The 27,593-nt window shown below is 30.4% G+C and overlaps 3 protein-coding genes and 1 pseudogene across 3 annotated transcripts; 3 read left to right on the top strand and 1 right to left on the bottom strand.

Annotated features, from left to right (window-relative positions):
• The first annotated feature begins 6,992 nt into the window (after positions 1-6,992).
• LOC110694106 (WAT1-related protein At1g70260-like) lies at positions 6,993-12,315 on the top strand. Its single transcript, XM_021871267.1, has 8 exons — positions 6,993-7,395; positions 7,514-7,573; positions 8,304-8,420; positions 9,578-9,830; positions 9,950-10,108; positions 10,402-10,550; positions 11,578-11,787; positions 11,966-12,315. The coding sequence occupies exons 1-7, from the start codon at positions 7,187-7,189 to the stop codon at positions 11,735-11,737; spliced, it is 1,107 nt and encodes a 368-aa protein (XP_021726959.1). The 5' UTR covers positions 6,993-7,186; the 3' UTR covers positions 11,738-11,787; positions 11,966-12,315.
• Positions 12,316-13,299: 984 nt separating this feature from the next.
• Positions 13,300-14,851, top strand: LOC110694524 (blue copper protein-like). The gene is made up of 2 exons (XM_021871708.1): positions 13,300-13,635; positions 14,512-14,851. Exons 1-2 carry the CDS (start codon positions 13,458-13,460, stop codon positions 14,709-14,711), a joined length of 378 nt encoding a protein of 125 aa, XP_021727400.1. The 5' UTR covers positions 13,300-13,457; the 3' UTR covers positions 14,712-14,851.
• A 2,260-nt stretch (positions 14,852-17,111) lies between these two features.
• Positions 17,112-18,371, bottom strand: LOC110694523 (MLP-like protein 423). Its single transcript, XM_021871707.1, has 2 exons — positions 18,117-18,371; positions 17,112-17,620 (listed from the first exon to the last, which is right to left on the bottom strand). The coding sequence occupies exons 1-2, from the start codon at positions 18,301-18,303 to the stop codon at positions 17,346-17,348; spliced, it is 462 nt and encodes a 153-aa protein (XP_021727399.1). The 5' UTR covers positions 18,304-18,371; the 3' UTR covers positions 17,112-17,345.
• A 6,683-nt stretch (positions 18,372-25,054) lies between these two features.
• Positions 25,055-27,510, top strand: LOC110694522 (annotated as a pseudogene).
• The last annotated feature ends 83 nt before the right edge of the window (positions 27,511-27,593 follow it).

The following is a 27,593-nucleotide window of genomic DNA, read 5'->3' as shown; positions in this document are numbered from 1 at the left end:
TTATATACATTCGGGTGTACCGTACACCTAACTAACTCAAGGTTAGTTTCTTTTCTTCATTTGATGATTAAATGAAAAACAATTATCAAAATGAGAACAAAATACTCATGACGGTACACCTAGGTGTATATAACGATCTCCCCTACCCCTACTCTTTTATTTGATGAAACTTTCACTCTCCCTTAAACTAACCCTCGTTTTCATTTTTGAGCTTCTTAATATATTACTTAATTCATTTCCTTTTTTATAAACCTTTTTTCTCTAATTATTCTCTAGTTTGGTTCCACATTATTGACCCAATTATTTATTTATCACTAACTTTTATGTATCTCTAATTTTTATGTGGCTAGCCACACCTATCGACTATTATGAGATTACATTTAGTGCTGTGAAATTTCAAACCGAAACCGTTTAACTGCTCGAAACCAACCGACTAAATGAGAACCGAACCGATTAAAAACCGATTTTGTAAAACCGAAAACCGACCCGAATCATATTTAAGTAAAACCGAAACCGAACCGATCCGAATAATGTCAAACCGTATAAGAACCGAACCCGTTAACAAACGAACCAGTTCTAAACCGAACTGAAATCAAACCGAACCGAAAAAGAACTGAACCGTTTCTAACCCGGAATCGTTTAAACCGAGGTAAAAACCGTTTACACCGAACCATTAACAAACTGCAACCCGTTTGCACCGAACCATTTATAAACCGAACCAGTTACAAACCGAACTGTCTATAAATCAAACTGTAATTTCGATGTCACAATAACTCATCAAATCATGATTATGACACATCAATTAGATGATTGAATAAGAAGCAGCTAATAATGTGATAGTAAAACAATAATAATTCATTACTACACTAAAATTTTATAATCTACGTTACTTCGTAATAAACTAGTAAGATCAGTATGACTAAACTTGAAAAAACATGATATGTATTTTTAAAATCAATGAGAATTTGTATATAATATAATGCCTAATACCTAAATATGAAGTGATGAAGTCTCGGCTTGATATAAAACTTGTTATCCAACAAAAGGTTAGCAAGTACTATGAAATTTCAAACCAAAATTGTTTCACAGCCCGAATCCAAACGACCCGATTAAAAACCGACTTTTTGAAATAAAAAACCGTTCCGAACCATAATTTATGAACGTGAATTGAAACTGATCTGAATAACGTTAAACTGTATAAAAGGCGAACCCGTTAACAAACCGAACCAAAATAAAATTGAACCGAAAAAGAACCGAACCGTTTCTAACTCGAAATCGTTTCCATCCCGAAACTGTTTGAACCGTTTACACCGAACCGTTTACTTCCCTAACCGTTTAGTCGTTTACAATCCGAACCGAATTAAAACCGCTCAAGAATAAACCGAAAGAGAATCGAACCGATAACTATTTAAACCGAATTGAAACTAACCCGCGAGACACTGAAACCGATTTCAAACTGACCAGATTTAATACTAAACCGATTCCAAACCGAACCCGAACTATCAAACTGTTTTGACACTGCTAAGATTACTCCATTAGTGTTATAAGGGTTACTTATTAGTTAGTGTTATAAAGGTTATCAAGTATTATAGGGGTTATTCAATCAATGTTGTAGGGGATACTCAATAAATATAATAAAGAGTTTATCTATCAATATATTAAGAGTTAATCTATCAGTGTTATAGGGATTAGTTTTTTTATTTTATTTTTTTTAAACAAGCAACCAATCGGTGTAGACAGCCGCAAAAAAAACACGCTTTTTATTTATTTATTTACTTATTATTAATTTATTTTATTTACTTTTCACACCTTCCCTCTTATTTCTTTGTTTATTTATCTAGTTATTATTCACTTGTAACAAAAATGAGTAAATTACTGGTCCTTGAACATTAGTATATATATGTGGTGGAAGAAATTATACATTTATGCCTATATATCTGGAATTTAATATAGTGATAGTTTATATTGATGTAACCTAGTACAGTTGTACCATATACCTCCATATTATATAATGTAATAAAGGTCTTTTATCAAAATGGCTAATTTTACAAAAGTATTTTCCAAAACGGCTAATTATAAATTTTAATTCCCAAACTAGCTAATTTATTAACTTTGAAGAAACTTATCAATTTCTTATATTCCTTTGAACTGGTTTACGAGTACAATGATTATAAATTTCTTTGTACACAAAGGTTAAAATTGTCATGAAGTAATCGATCTTAAGACTTATTTCCACCTTAAGAATGTTTATTCACGCAATAATATCCATACTACAAATATATAACAAGAAAACAATGTCGACTGAAATAGTTTCAGCAAAATAAATTATCAAATACACACAATATATCATTTATTTTATAATCCAGAGTAAGTATATAATACGAGTATAAGAATAATTGAAATTGACATAATACAAAGAATAGAATCCAAAATACATTTGTAGGATGGCTTAAATTCAAACCTACTTTTCATTTGAAATTGAATCACAAATTTCTCTCCCACTTAAATCCTTACGTATAAAATAAAAAACAACTATGGAAATCTATCTTTTTTGCAAGTATAATCGACATGATATAGGCCGGTTTGGTTCTATGTGACTAATCTTCCATAATAACTACTTTGTGCGGTTTACACTTGATTCATATTCTCATCCTCATGATGTTATTTTGGTTGATTTACTACCATTTATGTCATATCCTATGCTTAATAAGAAGAAATAAATTGAGCTCTTACTACCGGCCTAGCTAGACCTTATAACTTTATAACTTCATTCGAACTTTGTATCATTTCATCTTTTGAAATTTAAATCTAGGTATCACTACTCTTTTCCATACATTTTGTAGGTAGGTTGGATCCCTTAGGATTCGATTATGTTGTTCGAACGAACGATCACATCTCTATATCATACTATTGTTTACGATCGATAGATTATCATTTCATATGAAATAACATTGGTTGGTTTGGTTATGATTTAACGTCGAGGTTCATTCAGACATTCACAAGCAATCTTATCTTCGCCTATCCCCCTGAAAATTCATTTATAGAAAAGTATCTTATAAACCTAGCATATGTGATACATTGATTATTCATTAGAAATTATGCATGCATGCATACACATCAATATTGTTAATTTTGTATGAAAACTTAACTAAGAGATTGATCTTATTTAATCGTATTTTGACTAACTTTATTAATTAAGCAGGATAAGTTTTGAAAAATAAATTTGGATAAAATAATTTATTTTTTTTTCATTTCATGAATAAATCCTTACAATAATACTAATTCCTTACAATAATACTAAATGCTACTACAAAGTCTACATCATTCGAGACCATAATCCTTAGTTTAATTTTGTTAATGGTGATGGATATCAATTAACTATCTATATATAATAATAGTCCTCCAAAAAAAAAATATTAAAAATGTACTCGTAGAAAACAATATAAATAGCGCCCAATATAGAGGAGAACATAGCAAATAATAACCATTAGGTCAGGCAAACATTTTAAACGACCCCAAAGAGGTTAAGACATTAAGAGTCATATTATCTAAAATAAATAGACAAAGAGCCAATATTAGTTAACTTAATTTTTTAATTGGTGGTGATTATTTAAGTGTAACGATATTATTAATTAATAAAAATTCAATGAAGCTTTCCTCATCCGTAAATATGAAATTGCTGACATTGTCTATAGTTCAACTTTAAGAAATTAAAATGAAGACCAAACATTTTAATTTCCAAGTTGTACGTGAATCATTTCATTTTTGAACCATTCATTAATCTTTTTCTAAGAAATATATAGGCCGGTTATTTAGGTCCATTAGTAGTTTGGAACTAACATTCGACGTACTACGTACTTCCCTCATTAACATGCGTGGCATGCACATCTATACAATATTTTTATTTACGGCCACAAATTCACAATGTAGCTAGTTGTGATGTCTAGGGTATGTCTGCCATTATAAATAATGAGATTGAATTTCATTTACTATAATGTTACTTATAGAAACTTTGTATATACTAAGGATCTGTTCTCTTCACCTTATTTTCAGTTCACTTCATTTCTTAATTTTCTTCTCTCATAAAATATTAAGTTTAGTTTAGTTCAGTTCAGTTCAACTCCTATAAGTTCAGTTCAGCTCAGTTTATTCAATCAGATAATGCCCTAAATAAGCTAAGAAAACCACGATCATCGACAGCGAGTAGTGGAAGGCTGATGTCGACGGTGGTGATGGAAGGAAGTGATGATGTGCACGTAAAAATATTACGGTTAGGGTTTTAGAAGAACAAATAATATGTGTGGCTACTCTTGATACCATGTGAATAATTATCAAAGGCTCTTCCCAATTTAGGGAGCCTTGACACTCAGCTAGAACTGTCAAAATCTAACTTGACCGATCTGATTCGATCTTATCCGAAAAAATCCGATTTAAATTTCGACTCGTATAGACACAATAATTTAGCATGATTCAACTTTAATGCTAATCCAATCTGACATGACCGAATTGACTCATCTACTGACACTGATTAAGTAGACTAGACAGCACTAGTCATTATACAATTACTAATTTACAGATATACCATTAGTACTTCTTTTATTTCTTAATACTTGCAACACTTCTCTTTTTATGCTTGTCAATGCACGATATCAATGTTAATATCTTTAATTACCAATGTTTAAAAATTATAAAAATTTGATATTATGAAAAGATAAATCGAGACGATCGAGTAATAAACAAGATAACACATGACCATATTCTTCCTTACCTATAAATCACCAAAGCTAGTCAAAGCGAGATATATGAATAGTGTAAAAGTCAAACTGCTGCAAGTAAAAAAAATGGAGGAAGTATATATTACACTGTTATTACTAGTACATACGTAATATGTTTCCAGATTAAATAGACTAGAAAGCCCTAGTTTCCTGCATTTATTGCATGCATGCTTTTCTTCATTCTTAAAATTATAGTTACGAAGCAATTTTTTCTTTGATCACTTTAAATAATCCCACTATCCTAGGGTAGTATGTATTCTCAGCCAGCTAGTTTACAAATTTGAAAAATATTACTTCATGCAGCACTATCTTCAAATGGAGGACATGCGTTATATCTTATATATGAATGTCACAAGCTCACAACCTATGAGAGTCGTGCATGGCATGCCTTAAAAAAAATGCAGAGTAAGTCATTGCAATAAGATAAATATAATGGCCTATTATGCGATAAAATGAACCTAGAATTCACTGATTTTAATATTTAATACGTGTTCCGTCTCATAATATAGTGCTTATATTTATTTTTATGGTCAAATTGTAGAAACTTTAACCAAGAATTCTCATAAATATATGCAAAAAAAACGTAGTAGATCGATCGTGTTATGAGATATCGTTAGATTTGTCTCAATGTGCAGTTTTATTATATCAACTTTTCATAATTTTTTTAATAAATGATTGAAGATATTGATTGTCTAAGGTATACATCTTGAAAACCGTATTAAATAATCATACGGAGTATAAACTATGTATGTACTATATTATTGGGCAAAAGGAGTAGAAATGTTAGTCTACTTTAGCTTAGGTAGCAAGGTACACCGCACCAATAATAATTATAATGGTAGGTGCATCAAATTTACATAAAATTTGTTGGATAAAGCCATTCTTGCTAAGCTTTATGATAGAGTATAAAAAACATCATTCTAAATTTATAGTTGACGTCCAAGAATATGTTTTATATATACTCTATCCTTTATATTTTTTTGGCAAGGCAAGGGGCGCAGATTAGAAATGGGCGGGAAAAATGTGAAGGTGGCAAATCAAATAAGTTAAATCTATTTAGCGATATGTCATTAGGCACATCCAGATTAAGTGGGTGCCTCTCTATACACTCAAAATTAAAGCACTTATTGCCCTAAGACCTAAGTACAAACCCTCTTTACTTCTTTAGTTGATGCTATGCCACACATTCAATTCAAGCTACCGTTAGTGTTACATATGTACGCCAATTGTTTTAAATTATTAATGGGTTTGTTAGTTCGTTGATTGAAAAATACAATATGATGTCAAAAAATTAAATTAAAAAAAAAATTTAAAAAAAATATAAGAAACCATTAGTAGAATAATTAAGTTTAATTTGGCCATTACAACTTCCCCAAGAGGTCAAGACTATTAAGACTTGGGAGTCATATATATTTCTCCACACCAAATTATATACAATATAAGATTGAATAACAACTAAATTTTGCTTATTAGATGGACGGTGTAACTTTAATAATAATAATAATAAACATAAGAATATTACATTTTACAAATATGCTTCCCTCATTCACAAAATATGAAACAGCTGACATTACCCATAGTCCAACTACATAAAATTTTTAAAATTGAAATTAATTAAAATATAATTCAAAAAATATTCTTCTTTGTTAATATTATTCAAGAATGTCGTCAACATACAAGACTAAACTTAACCCCACGTTTAGGGACAAAAATACTATTCATTTTTGCTTAATTAGATGACATAATCCAACTAGATTAGTGACTTAAACACACTATTTCCTTAATTGCACCTTTAGAAGTTGCCCAAAAGATCTCTCTAATTATAAAATTATTTTCCAATTTGGTAGGGTATATCTACAAGCTAACACTAGCCACAAACCCAAATTTATTGGGACCCCCCTTAATAATAAAATAAAATTGTAATTATAAAGAGACAAATAAAAGTGTGACATGCAATAAAATAAAATGAAATTAGAGGGGAACATACCTCAGCAAAGGTCAAAGGAATAACAAATATAATTTGCTGAGTCAGCTCACTATTTTTGACGACTTGTATATTCGAGTTGCTACTTCTCGACCCAACCCCTTGGTAGCTTCATGCCCTCATGAAAGGGTAACCATATTATTATTTTCTTATCTTTTTTTTGTAACAAAAAAAATAAAATTAACTATATCTTAATTTTTATTACTTTTTCTTTTCTCTCTCCATTTTTTTTGTGGTATAAAATGTGGATGAAGAAACTTTCTTCATTCATCAAGGTTTTTAACAAGAGCTAGCTTAGCAAGCTTGATCATACTAAGAGAGAAGAACATACACACATACATATTCATACTTGAGCTTCATTCTTTGTGTGTGTGTATATCTACACCTTGATTGCTTATCGAAATCGTCGTGTTTTCAAAGAAGAAGAATGGAAATGACAAGAGGAAATAACAGTAAAATATGGGAAGTGATTCCATTTTTATGTATGTTTTTGATAGAAGGGTGTACCATTGCCTTAACCATAACCGCGAAATCGGCTATGGCTATAGGGATGAGTCAATTTGTCTTTGTGGCTTATTCGAACGCTCTTTCTTCTATCCTCCTCGTCGTTTATTGCCTCATCTATCATAGAGATAGGTAAGTTATTAACTAGGTCTAACAAGATAATTTCATTACATATGATCATTTTGAATAATTTAAGATAATTTTACATATGATCACCTAATAATTTTTTTTTCTTTTCTTGAATGGGCAGTATGAAAAAGGTTTTCAATGTCAAGCTTCTCACACGATTCTTCCTCCTTGGTCTTACGGGGTTCGTTCAATTCTCTAACTCATGTTATACAATTTTATCATTTCTCTCTCTTTTACGAGTTATTTCATGAATGTACACATGCGCGTGCAGACATACACATACACACGCCGCCCTACTAGATTCGAATTGCTTGCATCGTCGCATGTTGCAAATTGAATCTGGTAGGACAATGTCTAAGCTAAGTCTATATTGGCGCCCTTAGCTTCATATATATGAAAGTCTTTATTGGTGTACTGTTCTTCAATACAACAAAAAACAAATAATGAAAATAAAATTTATGGTTTCTTCAAGAACAATATCTTAGGTACCAACTATCATAATTTGGTGGGCCTTATAAATATGATTGTTTTTGTTAAGTTAGTGGTGATTTGAGTAACATACGTAGTAACTTGATTAGCTAAAGAATGTTACACTTTTATTGTTTAAATTTTTAGTGTCATCCAATCATATAACTTAGAGTAGTACATTAAAACTACTGTTTTTTAGGTAGTCAGGTATCCTTATTAATTGGCTGACAGGTATAATAAACTTATTATGAAAAAAAAGATCGGCTTTTTTTTTCCAGTTTCTTTGGATGTTCAGCAACTTAAAGTTGTACTCATGATAAAAATTTACAAAAATTGACCAATTAAATTATTGTTATTACTCGTACATAATATGACTGTATATATTGCTATCGTGTACTATGACTAAACTGATCCGTACATGTATATTTGTTTGTGGATGGCAGGATAACAATTGCACAGAACCTTGCATTTACGGGGCTACGTGACAGCTCACCAATAGTTGTTTGTGCAATGGGACTATTACTACCATCCTTCCAATTTTTTCTCAATCTTATTCTAAGGTATACATACCCTTCATTTTCTTACTTCATATTTGATGAAAATGTCAAATTTTTTATACACCCCTTTATAATGCCTCCCACTATAATTTTCCCCTATTTTTAAAAAATCATTTTTCCTCACGTAAGCATTTTTTAATCATATAAAATGTAAAGATTTGATGATTGATATTCAATACTTCGTAACATATGAATATATGATGGGTCCTATTAAATCTAATCAATGGTGGCTAAGAGGACCACCTTAAAGGTGGAAATCGTGGGATTTGATTTTAATTGATTGGTTGAATTTTTTTTTCTTTGAAAAATAAAATAAAATTGGGGTTTAATCTTTCTACGCCATGCAATAGGCTAGAATCAATAGAATATACTGTTATTCATGGTTTTGTAATTTAATACAATTTGGCCTAGTATGTCATCTACATCATTCTAATGGCTCCAATTTGTGTTCTTGATCCTTGTGACATCAACTTTTGTTTTTGTAGAATGAATCATTAAAAAAGTTATTTGATAGAAGACCCCTTTTTGTCTAATTAGTACCAACCCGCACCTAAAATAACGATTCTAACAACCCTTAATTTAAACTTTTTTTTATTCTAAGCTCAAATCCTAGAATCTAGTGGTATATAATCTGATTCAAATTAAGTTATCATGAGTTACAAACTCTTACAAGTAATGTTAATTTTTAAATAACTCAAATTTACAATAATAATTGACACAGATAAACTTAATATACCTAATATATGTGTCAATGTACTATTTTGTCCGTATATATAAATAATTACATAACAATAATAATTGTTTTAAAAAGTTGATATATATTTGAAAAACTTTATACGGAGTATTATGTACTAAGCAACAGTACATTATTACATTTTATATACTTGTATTTGTGTTTTAATATATTATTATAAGGCATTTGTCTATATATAATTATAGTTAACGTTAGTCAAAGTAAATATGGAGTAATTGAGTTATTATGAAAAAAGGGAATAAGGTAATTAAAAAAAATGAAATCGACGAATTGAAAATGACTATATTATGCGTTAAAAGATTCTTATATAGGGTATTAGGGATCTAACTTGCTTAGTTCTTACTAGTAGCCATAAAATGCAAGAAAAATTAAGTTGACAAAACTATCATTTTACACCCAAAAACAGGAAGGCTAAGTTGAACATAGAGAGCAAAAGCACCCGCATCAAGCTCACCGGGGTCGCGGTGTCTATCATCGGAGCAATCACGGTCGCCGTCTACCTCGGCCCTTCCATCCTACAAGGACCAATTATTGGTCCTATCATGCTCCGTAGCTCTAAGTTTCAATTCGTGTTTATCACCACAACAGAAGAATGGATGTTTGGCACCTCTTTGCTAGCTCTTGCTACTTTCTTCATTGCAATTTGGAGCATGATACAGGTATATCATTTAGTAATAGTAAATCATGTAAATTTCTCTTTTCATTTATTAATAAAGACTTTGGTGTAAAAATAAATAATCTAACACGTAAATATTATTGGTAATATTTTGAATGATAGGTATCAACATTCTCAAGATTTCCGGATATGATGGTGATAGTAGCTTGTTACACTGTATTTGGGACCATCCAAACAATTTTTGTGGACATCATTGCAAATGGAGATTTGAGTGCTTGGAAATTACATTGGGACTTAGAGCTTCTTATTATCGTCTTAACAGTAAGCATTCGCCTTTTTATTTTACGTGTCATCAATAAACCTTTTTATTTTACGTGTCATCAATATGTACATAAAAATATATTTGAGTCTGGTTAATTTGTCATAATTAGACGTACATCTAATAGGAGGCAAAATCTATTTAGTTCACATAATGCTTGTATAAATTAGTAACTCTTATCAAGGGTACGTAGTTAGAACATTTTAAGGGTTCGAAATGAATAATGGTGAATTTTCGGGATTTATGAGAGGGCGAAACGAGGTACTAATACATGAGATGTGGTTAAAAAATGCAGGCATTGTTTGGGACGTTAGTGAGGAGCAGAATCCAAGCATGGTGCATGAGTCTGAAGGGCCCCATGTATGTGGCTATGTTCAAGCCTGCTGGGATATTTTGGGCTAACTTTTTTGGCGAAAGCTTTTTTGGTACTCTTTGTTATGGAAGGTACTCATCAATCTCTCTTTATTATCTCATTCATATAATTAAATTAAATTTCAATGAAATGACCATTGAAGCTTCCATGAGTCATGCATGACTTAATCATTTTTTTGACAAACATGACTTTATCATTTTGTGAATATAAGAATCAAATTAATTATTATTACTATTGTTGCTATCGAAAGTTCGTCCTTTACACTTTAAAATATCAAATATTGTACGGGTTTACTTTTGAAAACTTCAATCATATTTTTTCACAATTACATATCAAAACATTTTCATGTGAAATCTTGCTTGTTAAATTCGTCTAGTTGTGTATTTTCAAAATTATAATTGTGTAAAACAAAATTCATATATTAATTGTTGAAGGTTGAATTAGAGTCGGTGTAAATAATAATTTTAATCGATGTATTAGGTTTTTGTCTTCCAATTGGTTTTTCCATATACTAGAATCAAAGTCATAGATAAAGAAAAAAAAAAATTGAAAGCCTAGCAATTTGCAGTTTTGCATAGATAACCAATTAATTCTTTAATCTTATAATTGATGATTTTCTTAGACGAATATTGTGCTTACATATGTACTATGAGCCAAATTGTGGGATCAACAACTAATTACGTACGAATAGAGCCCTGCATATATTATTTTTATTTATTTTATATTTTTTAATTATAATTATTTTTGGCCTTAAGATAATCCATTGAGCCATGCATGCATGGTCATGAAAAGGCGGAAAGGTAGTAAATTACGTACGTAAATAATCGAGAACGAAATATTTTTGGAAATGGTATGATTTCAATTAGAAATTGGATAATTAATACAAGTTATTATATATAAACTTGACAACGTCTCATTATCACTATATAATCTGTCATATTTTTATTAGCGGGTGAAAATGTAACGCAAAGAAATAACGTATGAATAACATACTTGTATAGTTTAGTCACCAATTGTTAGTTAATTATTATATTGTTATGATATTAATAAATTTCAAATAGAGAAAATTCGAGTTAACGATATCGCTATTTTATGCAGTGTGATGGGTACAATTATAGTAGGGGTAGGGTACTACACAGTACTATGGGGAGTGAAGGAGGAAGCTAAAAAACAAGCAGATGATTCAACTAAAATTGCTCCATCCGATGACATCAAGACCCCTCTATTGCAAAATCAAGACGCCGATGAACAAGTGTGAAGTGTATTCCTTCATTAACTACCAATAAAACTAGGAAAAAAAATTTGCAGGTACGATAATATTCCTTTCAATATTGTTCTTTTTATTGTTCTTATTCGAAATTATAAGAACTTTATATTATACGTATAAAAAAAACCTAGTTATGATTAGTTTTATATGAAGTATAAAATAAACGTATGATTAATGAAAATACTAACAAAAACTCACGTAAATTTATTTTAATTGCAGGGTTATAAAATTAAAGCTTGGGGGGAGAAATTTTCTTCCATTTTCTAAATTGAATTTGGAGGAAGATGAGATGAACTTCGGGTTTTCGTGAAGATATGTGGATTTTAGTAATGGGTGAAATAATGTGAATTATTTTCTTTAGAATATGAAGCTAATGTAAATATATTATGAAAATTAAGATGTATTATTGCCCGATTTTTTGTGGGAGCTAGTTTTAATGAGGTGTATCTCTTTGTACGTGCGTAATTTGGAAGCATGCAAAGTCTATTGTAATTTTTGTTTTTATTTTCAAAAATGAAAAAAATAAATAAAAATCCAATGGTGCATTTCATGCACGCGATTTTCACTAATCAGGAAAAGAATTTGATGAGGCACCTGCAAGATTGAACGATGTATTACTCCGATTTATAAGCAATCAGTGTTATGCTTTAAATCATCAAGCTTAAATCTTGATTAGGAAAGTGTCAGGAATTGATTTTCCTTAGTTTGTATTTCTGTATGACAAGGTTCATATATATACAACCTAAAAACATATTAGGGCATAAACTTAAGGCCTAAAAGCTAATTACAATATTAAGGCTTAACAGAAAGCTTGTGATCGATAAATTTACAGTTTTTTGCAATGTCCCAAATGCAAAATTACCTTTAAATTCAATTTAGGAATGTACGTAACATAAGAAATGTTAGAAATCCGTGTAGGCCGAAGTTTTTTCTTATATATTAAACAAAAACTTTTGTATACACCCGGTTTACACTAATTTTACTGTACATCGAGCAGTATAAGGGTAATTTTTACCTAATTTTAGGGTAACTTTTTGCCTTTTATGGGTAACTTTTAACGTAATACAATTTTTATATAAATAGACAATAAGAAAAGTTTTATAATGGTAATTTAATTATATTTAATCACTAATAATTGATTTTTAGTTATTTAAGATGTGATTCTTTACTAATAATTTTTATTTGTATTGGATTACTTTTATGCATATTAGGGTAACTTTTATTTATTTTAGGGATAACTTTTAATCAATCTAGTCTATCTTTATAGTGGATGTACAATAATTATTGTACACCCGATTTTTTTTAAAAGTTTGTATATACTAAAAAGCCTGGAGAATGATAATATTATATCCTGTTTGAGTCGTGACTCTCGTGAGTTGTGACAAAATGAAACTTAGCGTGTTCTAATAAGAATTTTAAAAACAAGAAGATTGAGATCACTTAAATTAAGTGATGACATGCATGTTTAAAGATAGTGTTACGCTTTCTTATTGCAATTAAAAGGGCATCACCTAACCTTAGACCTACCTCACTTAATAATGGTAGGTCATGAGTATAATTTTTCTTTCATGGAAAAATATAATGATCATTCCCTTTTAATGTTCACTATTTTTAAAAATAATAAAGTTGGAATATAAGCAAGTCAACCTAACTTTTCCTTGGATTATATGAAAATTGAATTAATTCTCCAGATAAATTCAAATAGTTAGAGATGAACAAAAAATTATCTACAATTGCAATTTCATATATTACGATTTTAATTTACTTGGGATATGCTCAAGTAATTTCTTCCAAGGTTTATACGGTTGGAGACAACCATGGTTGGGGCCCTGGCAATGATTATTCAAAATGGGCTAAAGGAAAAACTTTTTACAAGGGTGATATTCTTGGTTAGTATTTCTCTAATAATTATTTATTTAATTGTTTTTTTTTCTTGACATAATTTGGATAACTTAATTTGAATCTCCAAGCTAAGTTAATCTATCAATTTTTTTATTTTTTTTATATTTTTTATTTTTTTGGGTTCGAAAGGAGCAATCTATCTATCTAATACATTAATTTTCACCATTAGGCTAGGATCTTGTGCAAGTATGAATATATATATGTTGTCTTGCGTTGAACGGTAAATCAAGTCTTGATTTTATAGCATAAGCTAAGTGATTTGGGCTTCTTAAATTACATGGTGAAATGGTTTAAAGAAATACACTACATACCTATATATAACTTAAATTACACATACATATTATGAAGTATGTGATTACTCGATCAGGCAGAACAATAAAATTTTATCTGATCAACTAATTAAAGTTAAAATTTTTGGTTTTTTGTTTTTTAAAAGTATATGATATATGTCCCAAATGAATCAAAAATTATTTAAATTAATTAAAAACATGATTATTTTGAAAACTGACAACAGAAAAGTGGAAACAGCTTTTTCTTGTTTCCTGTTTTTGGTTTTTGGTTTTCAAAAAAACAGAAAACTGAAAACCAAAAATGATGCCAAACAAGCCCTAAACAAAAAAAAAGTAAAATATTTAGGGAAACTTAAATCAAACTTCACTTGACCTGACTTGAATCGCCTCCCCTATATCCAATTTAAAATACTTAAACAGGAAATTAAACCCAACCCTTTTCAACCTTTTGGTATTTATAAATTATTTTCGTCACAATTAATAGAAGAATTACTTTTTATTGTTCAATTAATTGAACAATTAATATGCTACATGTAATTAATATTATTGATTGGGCTGTTTTTGGTGTATTAGTTTTTCATTATGCAGAAGGATACAGCGTAGATGAAGTGGATGCTAAGAGATTCAAGAAATGTGATTCAACATATTCTTTATATTCTGCAACAGATGGAAATTCTTCAATCACTCTTAAAAAATCTGGAGTTCATTATTTTATTGGGGGTTTATTTAATGAGTGTTCTCAGGGCATGAATCTCACTCTCACTGTCAACTAATTAAACCCTTTTAATTCTTTATTTGTACTTGTATTATTCTTAATTGATAAGTAATTATTAGATCCTTATTCAAAAAATTTCAATGAATAATCAAATATACGACATGAATTTTTTTTAATGTAAGAAAATTATTACATATATCCCCATTAGTCTTTGCAATGTGATTTATAAGCTTGTGTCGAAGGTGTTGGCTAATAGACTTAAAGTAAGAAAATAAATAAGATAATCTCTTTGTTTCATTATACGTAATAATTTAATTAAAGACCCGAATAGCTGGGTGCGGCCAAATTAACACATTAATATCAGACTTCTAAAACTGATTATTGGTCTATAAATATAAAATGATATCAAAAATCAAATTTACAGATTCTTGTTTAATAAGATTCTACTAGAACCTTGGAAGTACAAGTAGTTTACTTGGGAAGAGGGTTATCCTAATAGTAGTGGGAGTACCCTAATTAAATTAAACCCTATCTCTTCTATTTATTTTTATAAATACCTTCTTTTCACTTAGATAAACCTACCATTATCTCTTGTCTTAATTTCCAATCAAAATATTTGCAAATATGGGTAGAGCAAAATCCTCAAACACTTACATAGAGAAGAAAAGTAAAAGAAGCTCATGTTTCCATCTAAAAAAACAAACTTTGTTCAAGAAAGCTCGTGAGCTATCGATCTTGTGCGATGTCCCAACGTGTGTTATCGTCTTTCCTCCTAAAGAAGATAACCCGAAATCCGTACAACCCGAAGTTTTTTTCCTACAACGGAGAAGAAAAACACCAAGAAACCCAAAATGCAACAAACTTGGAGTTGACTCGTACTATAATTAAGCGTTACAAGGCATGCCCTAAGGATGATAATTACAAGAAAAGGTCAAGTAACTTAAGTGATGTGTTAGGAGATGATTTTAATGAAGAGAAGAATTTATTTATTAGGTCAAATAATCAAGATTTGAAGTCTAATATATGGTTTGAGAATACAAATCTTTCTGATTTTACACAAGAAAAACTAATCCAATTGCTTGGTAATTTGGATAACAAACTAGATTCTGTGACACGTAGAATTGATGTGATTAAGGGTTTTGAAATTGATCAACAAGAACATCAAAACTTGTTCGATGACATCGTGTTTTCGCCGTCCGATTTCGATGCCGGGTTGTTTAATGATTCCTTTAAACCTACCGTAGAAGATCATACAAGAATGTTTTACAATATGGATATGATGGGTCCTACTCCAAGTTACAAGATGTGGATCAACGGTCAGGATTTGTTGATAATTATCCTCTACAATCATCTCTTCCTACGATGGGTTCCGATTCAAGTTACTATGGTGTTGATCAAGGGTTAGGATTTGCTGATAATTGTTCACTACAATCGCTTCTTATGATGGGTGATCAAGGGTCAGGATTTACTGATTATGTTCCTCTGCAATGCGGCTTTTCGACGATGGGTCCCACTTACTATAATCAAGGGTCAGGATTTGTTGATGATCAGAGTTTTCCTATGATGGACCGTCCGATGTATTGTGATCAAGTATCTGGGTTTGTTAATGATAATGGTTATCTTATGATGTCTGATATTTCCACTTCTGCAGCGCAGTTAAATTAGTTATTTTATACGGATCCAAGATGGAGTAATGATGTCGACGAGATTCAATCCGTGTTTTTATTAGTACATTGTAATAGTAGAGTACTGCTTTTGTTACGTTGCTGATTCATTAATATTCTTATATATGTTTAATGAATTTCTTTTATTTAGAACAGTGTTATTTCCTCTTCATTCAATTCTTTCTGTTGACTATTTGACTCTATTGAGTAATGTTGAATGATAAGAGTAGTTTTTTTTTTTTTTTTTTTTTTTGTTACTATCATTAATTTTATTTTTATTTCCTTTAAATAATGTAATTTTTTCTTGTTAACCTGGTTCAAATCATAATTACAATGGGATCCCTGCCTCAAAAACTTTTACAGCAATTTATTTTAATTTTTTTAATATATATATAGTACAGCAAATCTATAGTAAGACCCGTTCACTTCACCTTATTTTTACTGAACTTAAATTATTTTTAGTGAAACAAAATTATATTTGCTAAACTTAAATTTTTTTTACTAAACTAAAATTAATTTTACTAAAATGAAAATATTTTTATTGATTTTCTATTATAAGTTTTTTTAAAATAACTGAATTTTACTTAACTGAACTTATTTTTATTGAACTGAAAATTATTTTTACTGAATTGACATTAATATTACTGAACTAAACTTATTTTTATTAAACTGAAATTATTTTTACTTAATATTATATTTTTTTAAGGTGAAGTGAACAGGGTCTAACATTGTCCATGAATTAATCAGTACGTGTATATAGAAATTATAACCTTGTTAAGAAAATGAAGGCGAAATAAAATCATTACATTCGACCAACTAACATTGATTAATGAAACTCGATGCTTACATATAGTCTAGCATTACAATAATGCTTAATTGATATTGCAAATTAAAGTTACACTCTAGGAAGTTTGAAACTTCGCACATTTTAATTTACTACTTTAGTATATAATAAGTATAATAGTAGTACCAATTGAACCAAATGCATAAGCTTTATATAGAGATCGAGTTATAAGTTAATTTGTTAATTAGGCCTTAAGAAGATAAGCATCGAGGTCTTGGAAAGTCTTGACAGCAAAAGCCTTGAAAATGATTTCAGGGTCAGGGGCATCATCTTTGGCCTTCTCGAATTCACATGACCATTTCACCAAGCTTCCTTCATCTTTCGGTTCGACTGCGAGTTGTGCCTTGAAACTCTTGTAGAAGGTTAGTATGTCGCCTTCAACTACAGAGTATCCTACTGTCTTCTTCGCTTCGTCTACCACATCGACCTTCTCCTTTGACATAGTAATCAGGGGAATTCCTATAAAATTTCATTGTAAGGGATATTAACAATTATGATTAGAGTAAAATGTAGACAAATTTGCAGATGTAGCTAGTTTATTTAGTTGATAATATATACTACCTCCGTTAAATATTATGTGCAACTTTAGAATATTTTACATCTCACAAATAATACCCAACATTGCTAATATATTCTTACACAACATCATGTGTGTCAGTGTGTGACATTAATTAAATAGCATAATATGATAAAAATTGTTGTATAATCAATACAAACATGAAACATCTACATTGTGTATTGGTACTAGGTAGCTAGTATAGTACATATGTTTTTTGTAACTTTGATAACTAGTGCATAAATTAATTTAAACCCAATGTCATCAATATATGTACCAAATTAAATCCGAATTTATAACACAACCCGAAACCAACCTGAGCAACTAATAGGACAGCCATAATCTACATGTACATAAAATTATGTTACATGTTGTGATCATGGTAAAAGTTTAGTGTACCTTCAGCAAATTTGACAAGGCGAACCGATCCGACATCCTTACCATCACCTTCAAGGACCTCAATGCTCTTGTATAATTCAGGGAATGCCTTAGGAAAGAGCTTGTCTGAATCCCTAATGCTGTTCCAGAACTTCTCTGGATTACTCTTAACTTCTACATCTACCTCAAGCTTTCCAATAGAAGCCATTGTTTCCTCTCTAATAATAAAATATAAAGATATGATGGGAAATGATATAAGATTAATGTCACATGATATGAGTTTATATAGGAAAAAAGTTTTGGAGTGGCTTTAAATTTAGAGGCTAGCAAGTGGTTCAACTGTTTTATAACATTTAAATTTACATAAATTAATTGTCCCACTCTTTTTGGTGGTGTTATTTAATTTGGTGTTGGTCCTATATAAATTATGGGTGAGCATTAATAATGCATCATGTACTATGATGATGATAATGATATTTGAATTATAGGATGGTAAATTGCTTCATTTGTGACTGAATTAATGGTTAGTTTGATAATATTTGAGAGTGATGGGGGATTGGAACATGCTTTAATTAGCTAAGTACCTAACTAAGTACACAATACTTATTAGCCCTCAAAATGTGTATGGAATTAATTAATAAATTTTTGGATGGTGAGTTTATTATGTTTTACATGTTGAAATATGAAACAACCCTAATAAGATGGAGAGAGATTGAGGACCAAACTAGCTAGTTACAACTTTGAATCATTGAAACCCAATTCATGGCTAGCAATTAGAACCATTGTTTACTTTGATCTTTAAGGGGACGATCAATGAGGTTAAATTTAAACATGATAAGAAAAAAAAAAAGTAAAAACAAAGCTTTGATCAAGGTTCAATTGAATTTATATCAATTTAATATAGATTAGGTCATATTCAGGTGATGATTCATTTTTTAAGGTATCTTTTTTGTTATTTTATTCTATTTGAATTCATATATATTTGTCTATTCTCAATCAACTTTATGATAATCAAATAGTTATATTGGGATATCACAATATCGAGTTTAGACACAAATCGGATATCTCGAATCAAGGAGTCAGAAACTCCTTAAAATGAGATTGGGGTTTGGGAATAAACTAAAAACCACCACCCTCCAACATCCAACAATCTTACAGATGGCTAGTAGTAAAAGTGGAGCCAACTTGTGGAGCCCATCCAAATCTTGAATTTGTAGCTGTAAATAGTTTGTTAGCTGGTATTAAAAAAAATAATAATAAAAAAATAAAAAATAAAATAAAAAAATAAAAAATAAAAAAATAAAAAATAAAAAAATAAAAAATAAAATAAGATGGGCGGCAGTAGGCACTCGGTATAGGCTTCTCTTTTTATTATTGATTGCACCTACAAATGACAAATCTACAATCAATAGTTGAGAAGCCCATTGCGATTATTCTAGGGCTGACCCAACAGTATGGGCTATAGTTTTCGATAATCCGTATTTAGATAATTTCCTGGCCATATTCGATTGTTAGAATTAAATTTTTGAAAATTCTTAACTCCAACAGCTATATATTATATATATATCAACATATAATACTTAAAAAATAAACATACATTTTTTTTCCCATTCCTTTTTATCTTAACTCTATCTCTCTCTCCTTTTTATCTCTATTAATTTTCTCCTCTTTTCTTCTCCATTTGAAATTTTCTCTCTTTTCTTTTTTTTCCTTTTCTTATAAGTTAAATTTCTTCAACCTTTCCACCTGTTTGTCCTATTAATTCTGATATCCTCCAATTCGTCACCATTGTAGCATTGTTCATTGTCATCCGCTTCGTGAAAATTGTAAATCTTGATGTGAATTTGAGTTTTTTTTTTTTGGTTTATAAATATGTATTATTACTTATACAAAATTGTTGATTTCTATTAATTTTGCATTTGTGATTCCTAAACCTGGGTCACTACCACGGGAACTGAAGCTTAGCTCCACTGAGTTATAGGCCTCTTGCTCATTATTTATTTATTTATTTATTTTATAATATGAACATATAAAAATCATGTTCATTTTGAATATACAAGGTGTTCATTTTTTTCGTTTTTTTTTTATTAAATGTTCATTTTATTTAGTGTTCATATATTTTTATGAAATGTTCATTTTATTAGGTATGATCCAGCTATTCAATTCTTATACAGAGTATGATAAATGTTCATATTTAATATACTAAATGTTCATATTTCTATTTTGACGTGTTCACTTTTTATTATTAAATGTTCATTTTTTTTATAACATTTTTTTTAAGTGTTCATAATTTTTTTACTAGATGTTTATTTTAAGGTTGTGGTCTATCAATTTTATGATTATAGATTATAGTCATGTTCATGTTTAATGTAGTATATGATCATTTTTTTTTTAACATGATCACTTTAATTTTTAGTACTAAACTAGATAATACCCGAGCCATGCTCGGTTTTTAATGAGGGTAATTAAGTTAAATATAAAAGTCTCATGAAAAATGTTCTCTAAAAGTCCATAATAATAATTAATTAAAGTATAAAGTTTCTAGACACATCAATAATTCTGCAAAAATCTAATCGGAAAAAATAGAGTTTAATTAGGAGGGAAAATTCCCTCCAAAAAGAACTCTAATACTCTGTATAGTTTAGATATATGAATAGATGGGCTTAACATTTCAGCGGGAAAATTATTCATGAGATAGTGACATGTGTACAACTATGAGAAAAGATTACATCAGCGGTTGCTACTTTAGTAATAGTTATAGATAGATGTGTTTTTTTTTTTTTTTTTTTTTTTTACGTTTTCATTTTGTTATTTGTGAATGCTCTTTTTTTTTTTTACATGTTCATATTTTTTTTACTAAATGTTCATTATTTTTTAAGTATTCATATTTTTTTTTATTAAATGTTCATTTTATAGGGTTGGTGCAGCTATCTTAGCCGCAAAAGGATGTAGCTAAGACTTATTGTTAAATACTCCCTCTGTTTTAAATTACTTGCTTTACTTTTCATTTTCGGCTGTTTTTAATTACTTGTTCCATTCCTTATTTGTAAAACTTTTACAATATTTAATTCATTTCTCCCAACATATTAATAATAAGTATTTTATTAATTTCATGTTCTCTCTTTTCCAATTTTCTCAACTACTTTTGCTTTTTACAATTGTTTCTATTTTTCAATCAACCCCACTACCTCTATATTTTATTACTTCTCCAATTTATCTTAAAACTCAATGCATGAAAAAATGAAGCAAGTAACGGAGGGAGTAATAAATAAGATATAGAATTCTCTAGAGAAATGTAATTCAATGGTCATAAGAATAAATAATTACATATTTACATGGAAAAGGTAAAAGAAATGATTACATGGAAAAGATAATCAATCATAAAAATAAAGGAATGTTCACTTCATCTTAATTTCAATTCAGTTCAATTCATCTTCAATCAGTTCAGTTTGGTTCAGCTCCTAATTTCCTTCTCTCATAAAATATTCATTTCAGCTCTATTTAGTTCAGTTCAGTTCAGTAAATATGAACAGACCCTAAGGCAGGTTTTAGACATTACAACTAATATGTTGCTCGGGCATTGTTTCGAGAAGTTACTTTAATAATTTCCCTACTTATAAAGGGTTTTGTGATGAAATTAACATATAGGTAAGAATGATGAATTAGGGTATGTTTACATTTACTAAACTGAACTGAACTGAACTGATTGGAGCTGAAGTGTATAAAGATGAAATGAATATTTTATGAGAGAAGGAAATAAGGAGCTAAACTAAATTGATTTGAGCTTAATTAAACTAAACTGAACTGATTAGAGCTGAACTGTACTGAACAGGACTGAACTGAACTGACATTAAGCTGAAGTGAACAGACCTTAACAAAGTTGTTTTCAATACCTTGTATAATACATTTGAATTATAATGCTGAATAGCGAAAATAATTTAAAGAGTGTTATGATTTTATTATTTTATTTTGGATGCTTTTTTATTCTACATTTAAATATATTTATGTATATGAATATAGCATAAATTGTTGCTAGCTATGATGGCAAGAAGAAGTGTGGTTTTCATTCAAGTTAACGTTGACATGGGATATTGAGTAGTGGTGACTTGACACAATGCTAGTACAAGAAGGGAACACGTGTTATATTGACATGGGCCACTAAGTGATGACATGGCACAATAATATAGCAAGAAAGATACACGTGACATACAAGCTTTATTAGGAAAGCTTTCTGATATACTTGGTATTCCGTATAAGCTAAGTATAGGTTTGATTTTTCTTTTTTGGGAAAAAAAAACTTTTTTAAATGGCCTTTGAAGAAACCTAACAACCTCTAAGTGAACCCCATATCATTGGGTCATGCTTGAAAGAACAATATTAGTAAATATTTAAGCCAAATAATAAAATGGGTTTGAATCCTTCTGAGTTCTAACATCGTTTGATCGGGTCATATGACTTCACAAATTCTTAGCTACCTACTAGTGCAGCTAAGCTAGCCACACCAACCATGTGTATGAACATGCAGTGTTTTAAAATGAACATATGTTTTTTTTCCCTTTCTTTATATCTTAACTATCTCTTCTCTCATCTCAAAATTTTCTCTCTCCTCTTTTTTGTTTTTACTTTTCCTTAAAGTTATTAAATTTCTTTCTTACCTCACCTTCCTTCAATCATTAAACTTCTTTGTTCTTCTACTTTGAGTACTTTCCAATTTTGTCACCATTGTAGCAATCTCTATCGTCGTCATCATCGTCGTGGTCTGAATCGAAAGGTGATTTTGAGGTTTTTTTAATTTTAAATATATATATATATAATTAATGAAATCTATTAATTTTGTACTTGTAATTCCTAATTTATCATGCTATAGACCGACAATTATTGTTATTATGATGAATTAAGATTAAATTTAAGGTGGATATTAAAACTTTAAGAGTTAAAATAATTACAACAAACTTGTGTTTAATTTCTGTAAAAAAATATGAACACGTTGTACTTTAAAATTGAACATTTAGACAAAATTAATATTTGGTACAATAAAAATGAATATTTAGTAAATAAAAAAATGAACTTATTTTAACGATTTATTTTGTATATTTTTATTTTTCATTAATCATTGTATACAATGAAATTGGACCTATGGATATGAAAATCATGTTCATTTTTAATATATTAAATGTTCATAATTTATTTTGACGTGTTCATAATTTTACTTGTTCATTCTTATACTTGATGTTCAATTTATCTAATGTGTTCACGTTCATTTTATTGGGTATTGTAAGCTATTCTATGATTATATGATTAATGTTCATTTTTAACATGCTAAATGTTCTTTTTTTTTTATGTGTTCACTATTTTATATTTTAATTTAATGTCCATATTACGTGTTCATTTTTTTTTATTACGAAATATTCATTTTTTGATGTGTCTACAATTTTTTTTACTAAATGTTCATTTTTAAGGTTGTGGTTCAACAATTATTTGATTATAGGATAATGTTATTCATTTTTAATATACTAAGTGAACATTTTTTTAATAAACATTTTCACTATTTAGTACTAATGATGCATTTATGTACGTGTTTATTTTTTATTATTAAATGTTCATTTTATTTATATGTTTTTTTTAACTAAATGTTTAGATTATATGACATGTTGCAGCTAGGGGTGTTCATAAATCGGTCCGGACCGAAAAAATGGACCGGACCACCCCGGACCGGACCAGACCGAATTAATTGGTCCGGTCTTCGGGTCTTGAAATTCATTTTTCCGGTCTTCGATCCGGTCCGGTCCAAAACCCTATAAAAACCGGTTTTAGACCGGACCAATTTTTTTATAAAAAATATGTGTGAAACCTTAAATAACGTTTAAATTTATCCTTAATAAGCTTAGAATACTTTAACTTTATAAGTTTTTTTGCACTAAACATACAAAAAAGACGCAAAAATGTCATTACAATATAGTTTTTCCAATTTTTTTTTTCCTTGAATTTATTAAAAATTAATATTCTTTTAAAAAAAATTCTTAAATCAGTCCAAAACGGTCCGGTTCGGGTTTTGGACCAATTCTTTCGGTCCGGTCCGGGTTCGGTCTTAATCGGTCCGGTCTTCGGTTCTTAAAATTCTAATTTTCGGTCTTCAGTCTTATCCGGTCCGGTCTTGGACCGATGAACAGCCCTAGTTGCAGCTATCTTAGCTCCACTAGGGTGCAGCTAAGATGTATTGATATGACTTGAGGAAATGAGGAGAGAAGGGACAACAAGTGCATATTGGACCTTAAGGAGAAAACATAAATAAAACACCATATTGACTTAAAGAGGATAATATAGTTTTACCAAGTCACTTGATATTTGTTGTCAAACCACCTAGATTAGTGAATGCAAGAAGTTAAATAAACATAAAAACATTACTGATTATACTGTACATTAGCTAATATAATTGTTAAGTGTACTTCACGTTCTACATTGTTGAAGGCATACATGAATGAAAAGGCAATATACGTTTTTTTTTTTTTTTGTCACGTTGACGTTTTCATACATTCAATAGCCTTTGATCCGTGCATTGCACGAGCGGTTGAATAACCATACTCATAAAGATATTAAGTCATGAGTTATGTGAAAAAAAGAGGGGGGGGGGGGGGTAAGAGATCAAAGGAGGATGAGACAAATATTTTTGATGATTTGCGTTTTTATTTACTATATTATACTTAGTATCCCTTTTTAATTTTAAAATATTATATATCTCACGAATATATATGAAACATGTAAATAGTGTACAAAGTTATACTCCATAATTAAAATAAAAACAGAAGAAGTACGACAGTTTCATAGGACTATGATATACTCCATACTAGTCAAACGTTAACAAGGGGCATAATCCTAGAATGATTCGTACTTATGTACTATTTCAATGAATTTTATTGATTCATAACATTGGCTCGGATCACTAATTTCATCTTTTCAATTTTAACTGGTAGAGTTTGTAGCTTGTTCATGAACTCTTAACTAAATGGCTACATACTTTACTCTTGTAATGTTTGCCCTACTTTGCCTTCCTCTTTCTCTTATCCCCACTGCTAACTCAATATCCTTCAAAATTCCTCGGTTCGACCCGCTTTTAACAAGCATACATTACCAAGGGGATGCGGTATACTCCGTACAATCAGTGGAGTTTAACATGGTTGATTACATAAACCGCGTTGGATTAATTACCTATGCTGAAAAAGTGTCTTTGGGATAAAAATACAAAAAATATTTCAGATTTTTCAACCAATTTTACCTTTGTTATTGACACTTTAGAGAAACCCTTAGGTAAATATGGTCATGGGTTGACATTTTTCATTGCTCCTGCTGGTTTTCAAATTCCCCCCAACTCGGCTGGGGGGTTTCTGGGGCTGTTTAACACTACAACATCTCATTCCTCGAGCAACAAGATGATAGTTGTCGAGTTTGATTCGTTCTCAAATCCTGAATGGGATTCATCATATGAGCATGTTGGTATCAACATTAACTCCATTGAATCAGCTGTAACTAAGCGTTGGAATGCTACTCAACATAGTGGTGTTTCTGCTGATGTTTCGATCATTTACAATGCCACTACAAAGAATTTGAGTGTGTATTGGTCGTACTCAAATGAGCCTAAAAATTTTCTTTCTTACCCTATTGATCTGATGCAGGTCATCCCTGAATGGGTTAGCATCGGATTTTCAGCTGCTACTGGGCAGTTTGCAGAGCGACATATACTCGAATCATGGGAGTTCTATTCTAGCTTGAATATAACTGAGGACGAGGGCTTGAGGAAGAACAATAATAATGATTTACAAATAAAAGTCAAGTTTAATAAGTTGGGGTTGATTCTTGTATCTTTAGGTATTTTTCTTTTTATCTTGGGAGGGATAATAGTGCTATTCTTTCTATGTCGGAAGAGGAAGATTCCTAGTCTAGAACATGCAGAGGATACCTCATTCAATGAGGAACTCGAGAGGGGCGCTGGACCGAGAAGGTTTTCATACGTTGAGCTTGAATCAGCCACACAAAATTTCTCTAATGAACGAAAGTTGGGTGAAGGAGGATTTGGAGGCATTTACAAGGGCTTGGATATGCTAATCGCAGTGAAAAAATTCTCTAGGGGCGGTAGACAGGGGAAAAAAGAGTACAGTACCGAGGTTAAAATTATTAGCAGGCTAAGGTGTAGGAACCTGGTGCAGCTTATAGGTTGGTGCCATGATAAAGGTGATTTCCTACTTGTTTATGAGTATATGCCAAACGGTAGCTTGGATTGTCACCTATTTGGTAACAAGCCTCCTCTATCTTGGCCTGCGTGGTACAACATAGCTCTTGGATTAGCATCTGGATTGTTTTATCTACATGAGGAGTGGGAGCAGTGTGTCGTACGTCGCGACAAAAATCCAGCAATATAATGCTAGATTCTAATTTCAATGTCAAGCTTGGGGACTTTGGTTTAGCAACACTTATGCAACATGGACATAGTGCTCAGACGATAACTCTAGCAGGGACTTTCGGGTACATGGCCCCTGAGTACTTGAGTACAGGAAAGGCAAGCAAAGAACCAGATGTATACAGTTTCGGCGTGGTGGCATTGGAGATTGCCACCGGAAGGAGGTCAACCGATCTCATAGAGGCAGGAACACATCAAGGAAAGGGATTAGTACAGTGGGTGTGGGATCTTTATGGCAATGGTGAGCTTCATTTAGCCACTGATCAAAAGCTTAATCACATGGAATTTGACGCTAAACAAATCGAGTGTTTGATGCTCCTTGGTTTGTGGTGTGCCTATCCTGACTACAATCACAGGCCATCAATAAAGCAAGCAATTCAAGTTCTCAACTTTGAGACTATCATGCCTAGTCTTCCACCTAAGATGCCTGTTCCAATTTATCAGGTGCCCACGATGCCATCAGATAGCTCTAGCAGTGGTCCTTCCATGCTTACTACAAGCGTTGAAATTGGTCGCTAGATCTCCGTAGAGATCCTCCATCTCATATTACGTCTCATCTTATGTCTCATTATCTATAATTATGACACCAGATAAAGCAAAAATTAATGTGTGAGGGAGTAAATTCTGTCTTTGATCATTTACCGAAATTTTTCTACTTTTTCCTATTTCTTATTTTTATTCAGATATTGTATTCATCCCATCCCTAGTAAAAATAATTGAATATGATTAATCCATCATTTCTCCGCACAGTGTAATTCCAAATCTAGATCAATCATGTCATAACTTTTGCTTAGACAAAAAAAAAAGGGAAAAAAAGAGAAATTAATTGATTCCAAAAGGAGATATTTTGCACTTTTTGCTAGTCAGGAAAGCACTTAAATAAACGTGGATCAATACAAAATATAATTGTGGTAGGCTCAAAAATATATTAATGTGGCACAACTAAGCAATCCCACCCCCCCACCCCCCAAAAAAAAAAAAAAAAAAATATATATATATATATATATATATATATATAATCAAAAGTTGATGATTGCAGCTTAAAA

The sequence above is a fragment of the Chenopodium quinoa genome, unplaced genomic scaffold, assembly GCF_001683475.1.
Source record: "Chenopodium quinoa cultivar QQ74 unplaced genomic scaffold, ASM168347v1, whole genome shotgun sequence".
Lineage (NCBI taxonomy): Eukaryota > Viridiplantae > Streptophyta > Magnoliopsida > Caryophyllales > Amaranthaceae > Chenopodium > Chenopodium quinoa.
Note: the sequence above shows the minus strand (reverse complement) of the source record. Positions and strands in the feature narration are given on the sequence as shown.

Excerpts from the sequence above, each read along its gene's own strand:
- LOC110694106 (XM_021871267.1), top strand. The coding sequence starts at position 7,187 with ATGGAAATGACAAGAGGAAATAACAGTAAAATATGGGAAGTGATTCCA. Across the intron at positions 8,421-9,577 it reads TTTCTCAATCTTATTCTAAG|GAAGGCTAAGTTGAACATAG; the intron begins GTATACATACCC and ends ACCCAAAAACAG. Across the intron at positions 10,109-10,401 it reads TTCTTATTATCGTCTTAACA|GCATTGTTTGGGACGTTAGT; the intron begins GTAAGCATTCGC and ends TAAAAAATGCAG.
- LOC110694523 (XM_021871707.1), bottom strand. The coding sequence starts at position 18,303 with ATGGCTTCTATTGGAAAGCTTGAGGTAGATGTAGAAGTTAAGAGTAAT. Across the intron at positions 17,621-18,116 it reads CCTTGTCAAATTTGCTGAAG|GAATTCCCCTGATTACTATG; the intron begins GTACACTAAACT and ends GAAATTTTATAG.
- LOC110694524 (XM_021871708.1), top strand. The coding sequence starts at position 13,458 with ATGAACAAAAAATTATCTACAATTGCAATTTCATATATTACGATTTTA. Across the intron at positions 13,636-14,511 it reads TTACAAGGGTGATATTCTTG|TTTTTCATTATGCAGAAGGA; the intron begins GTTAGTATTTCT and ends TTGGTGTATTAG.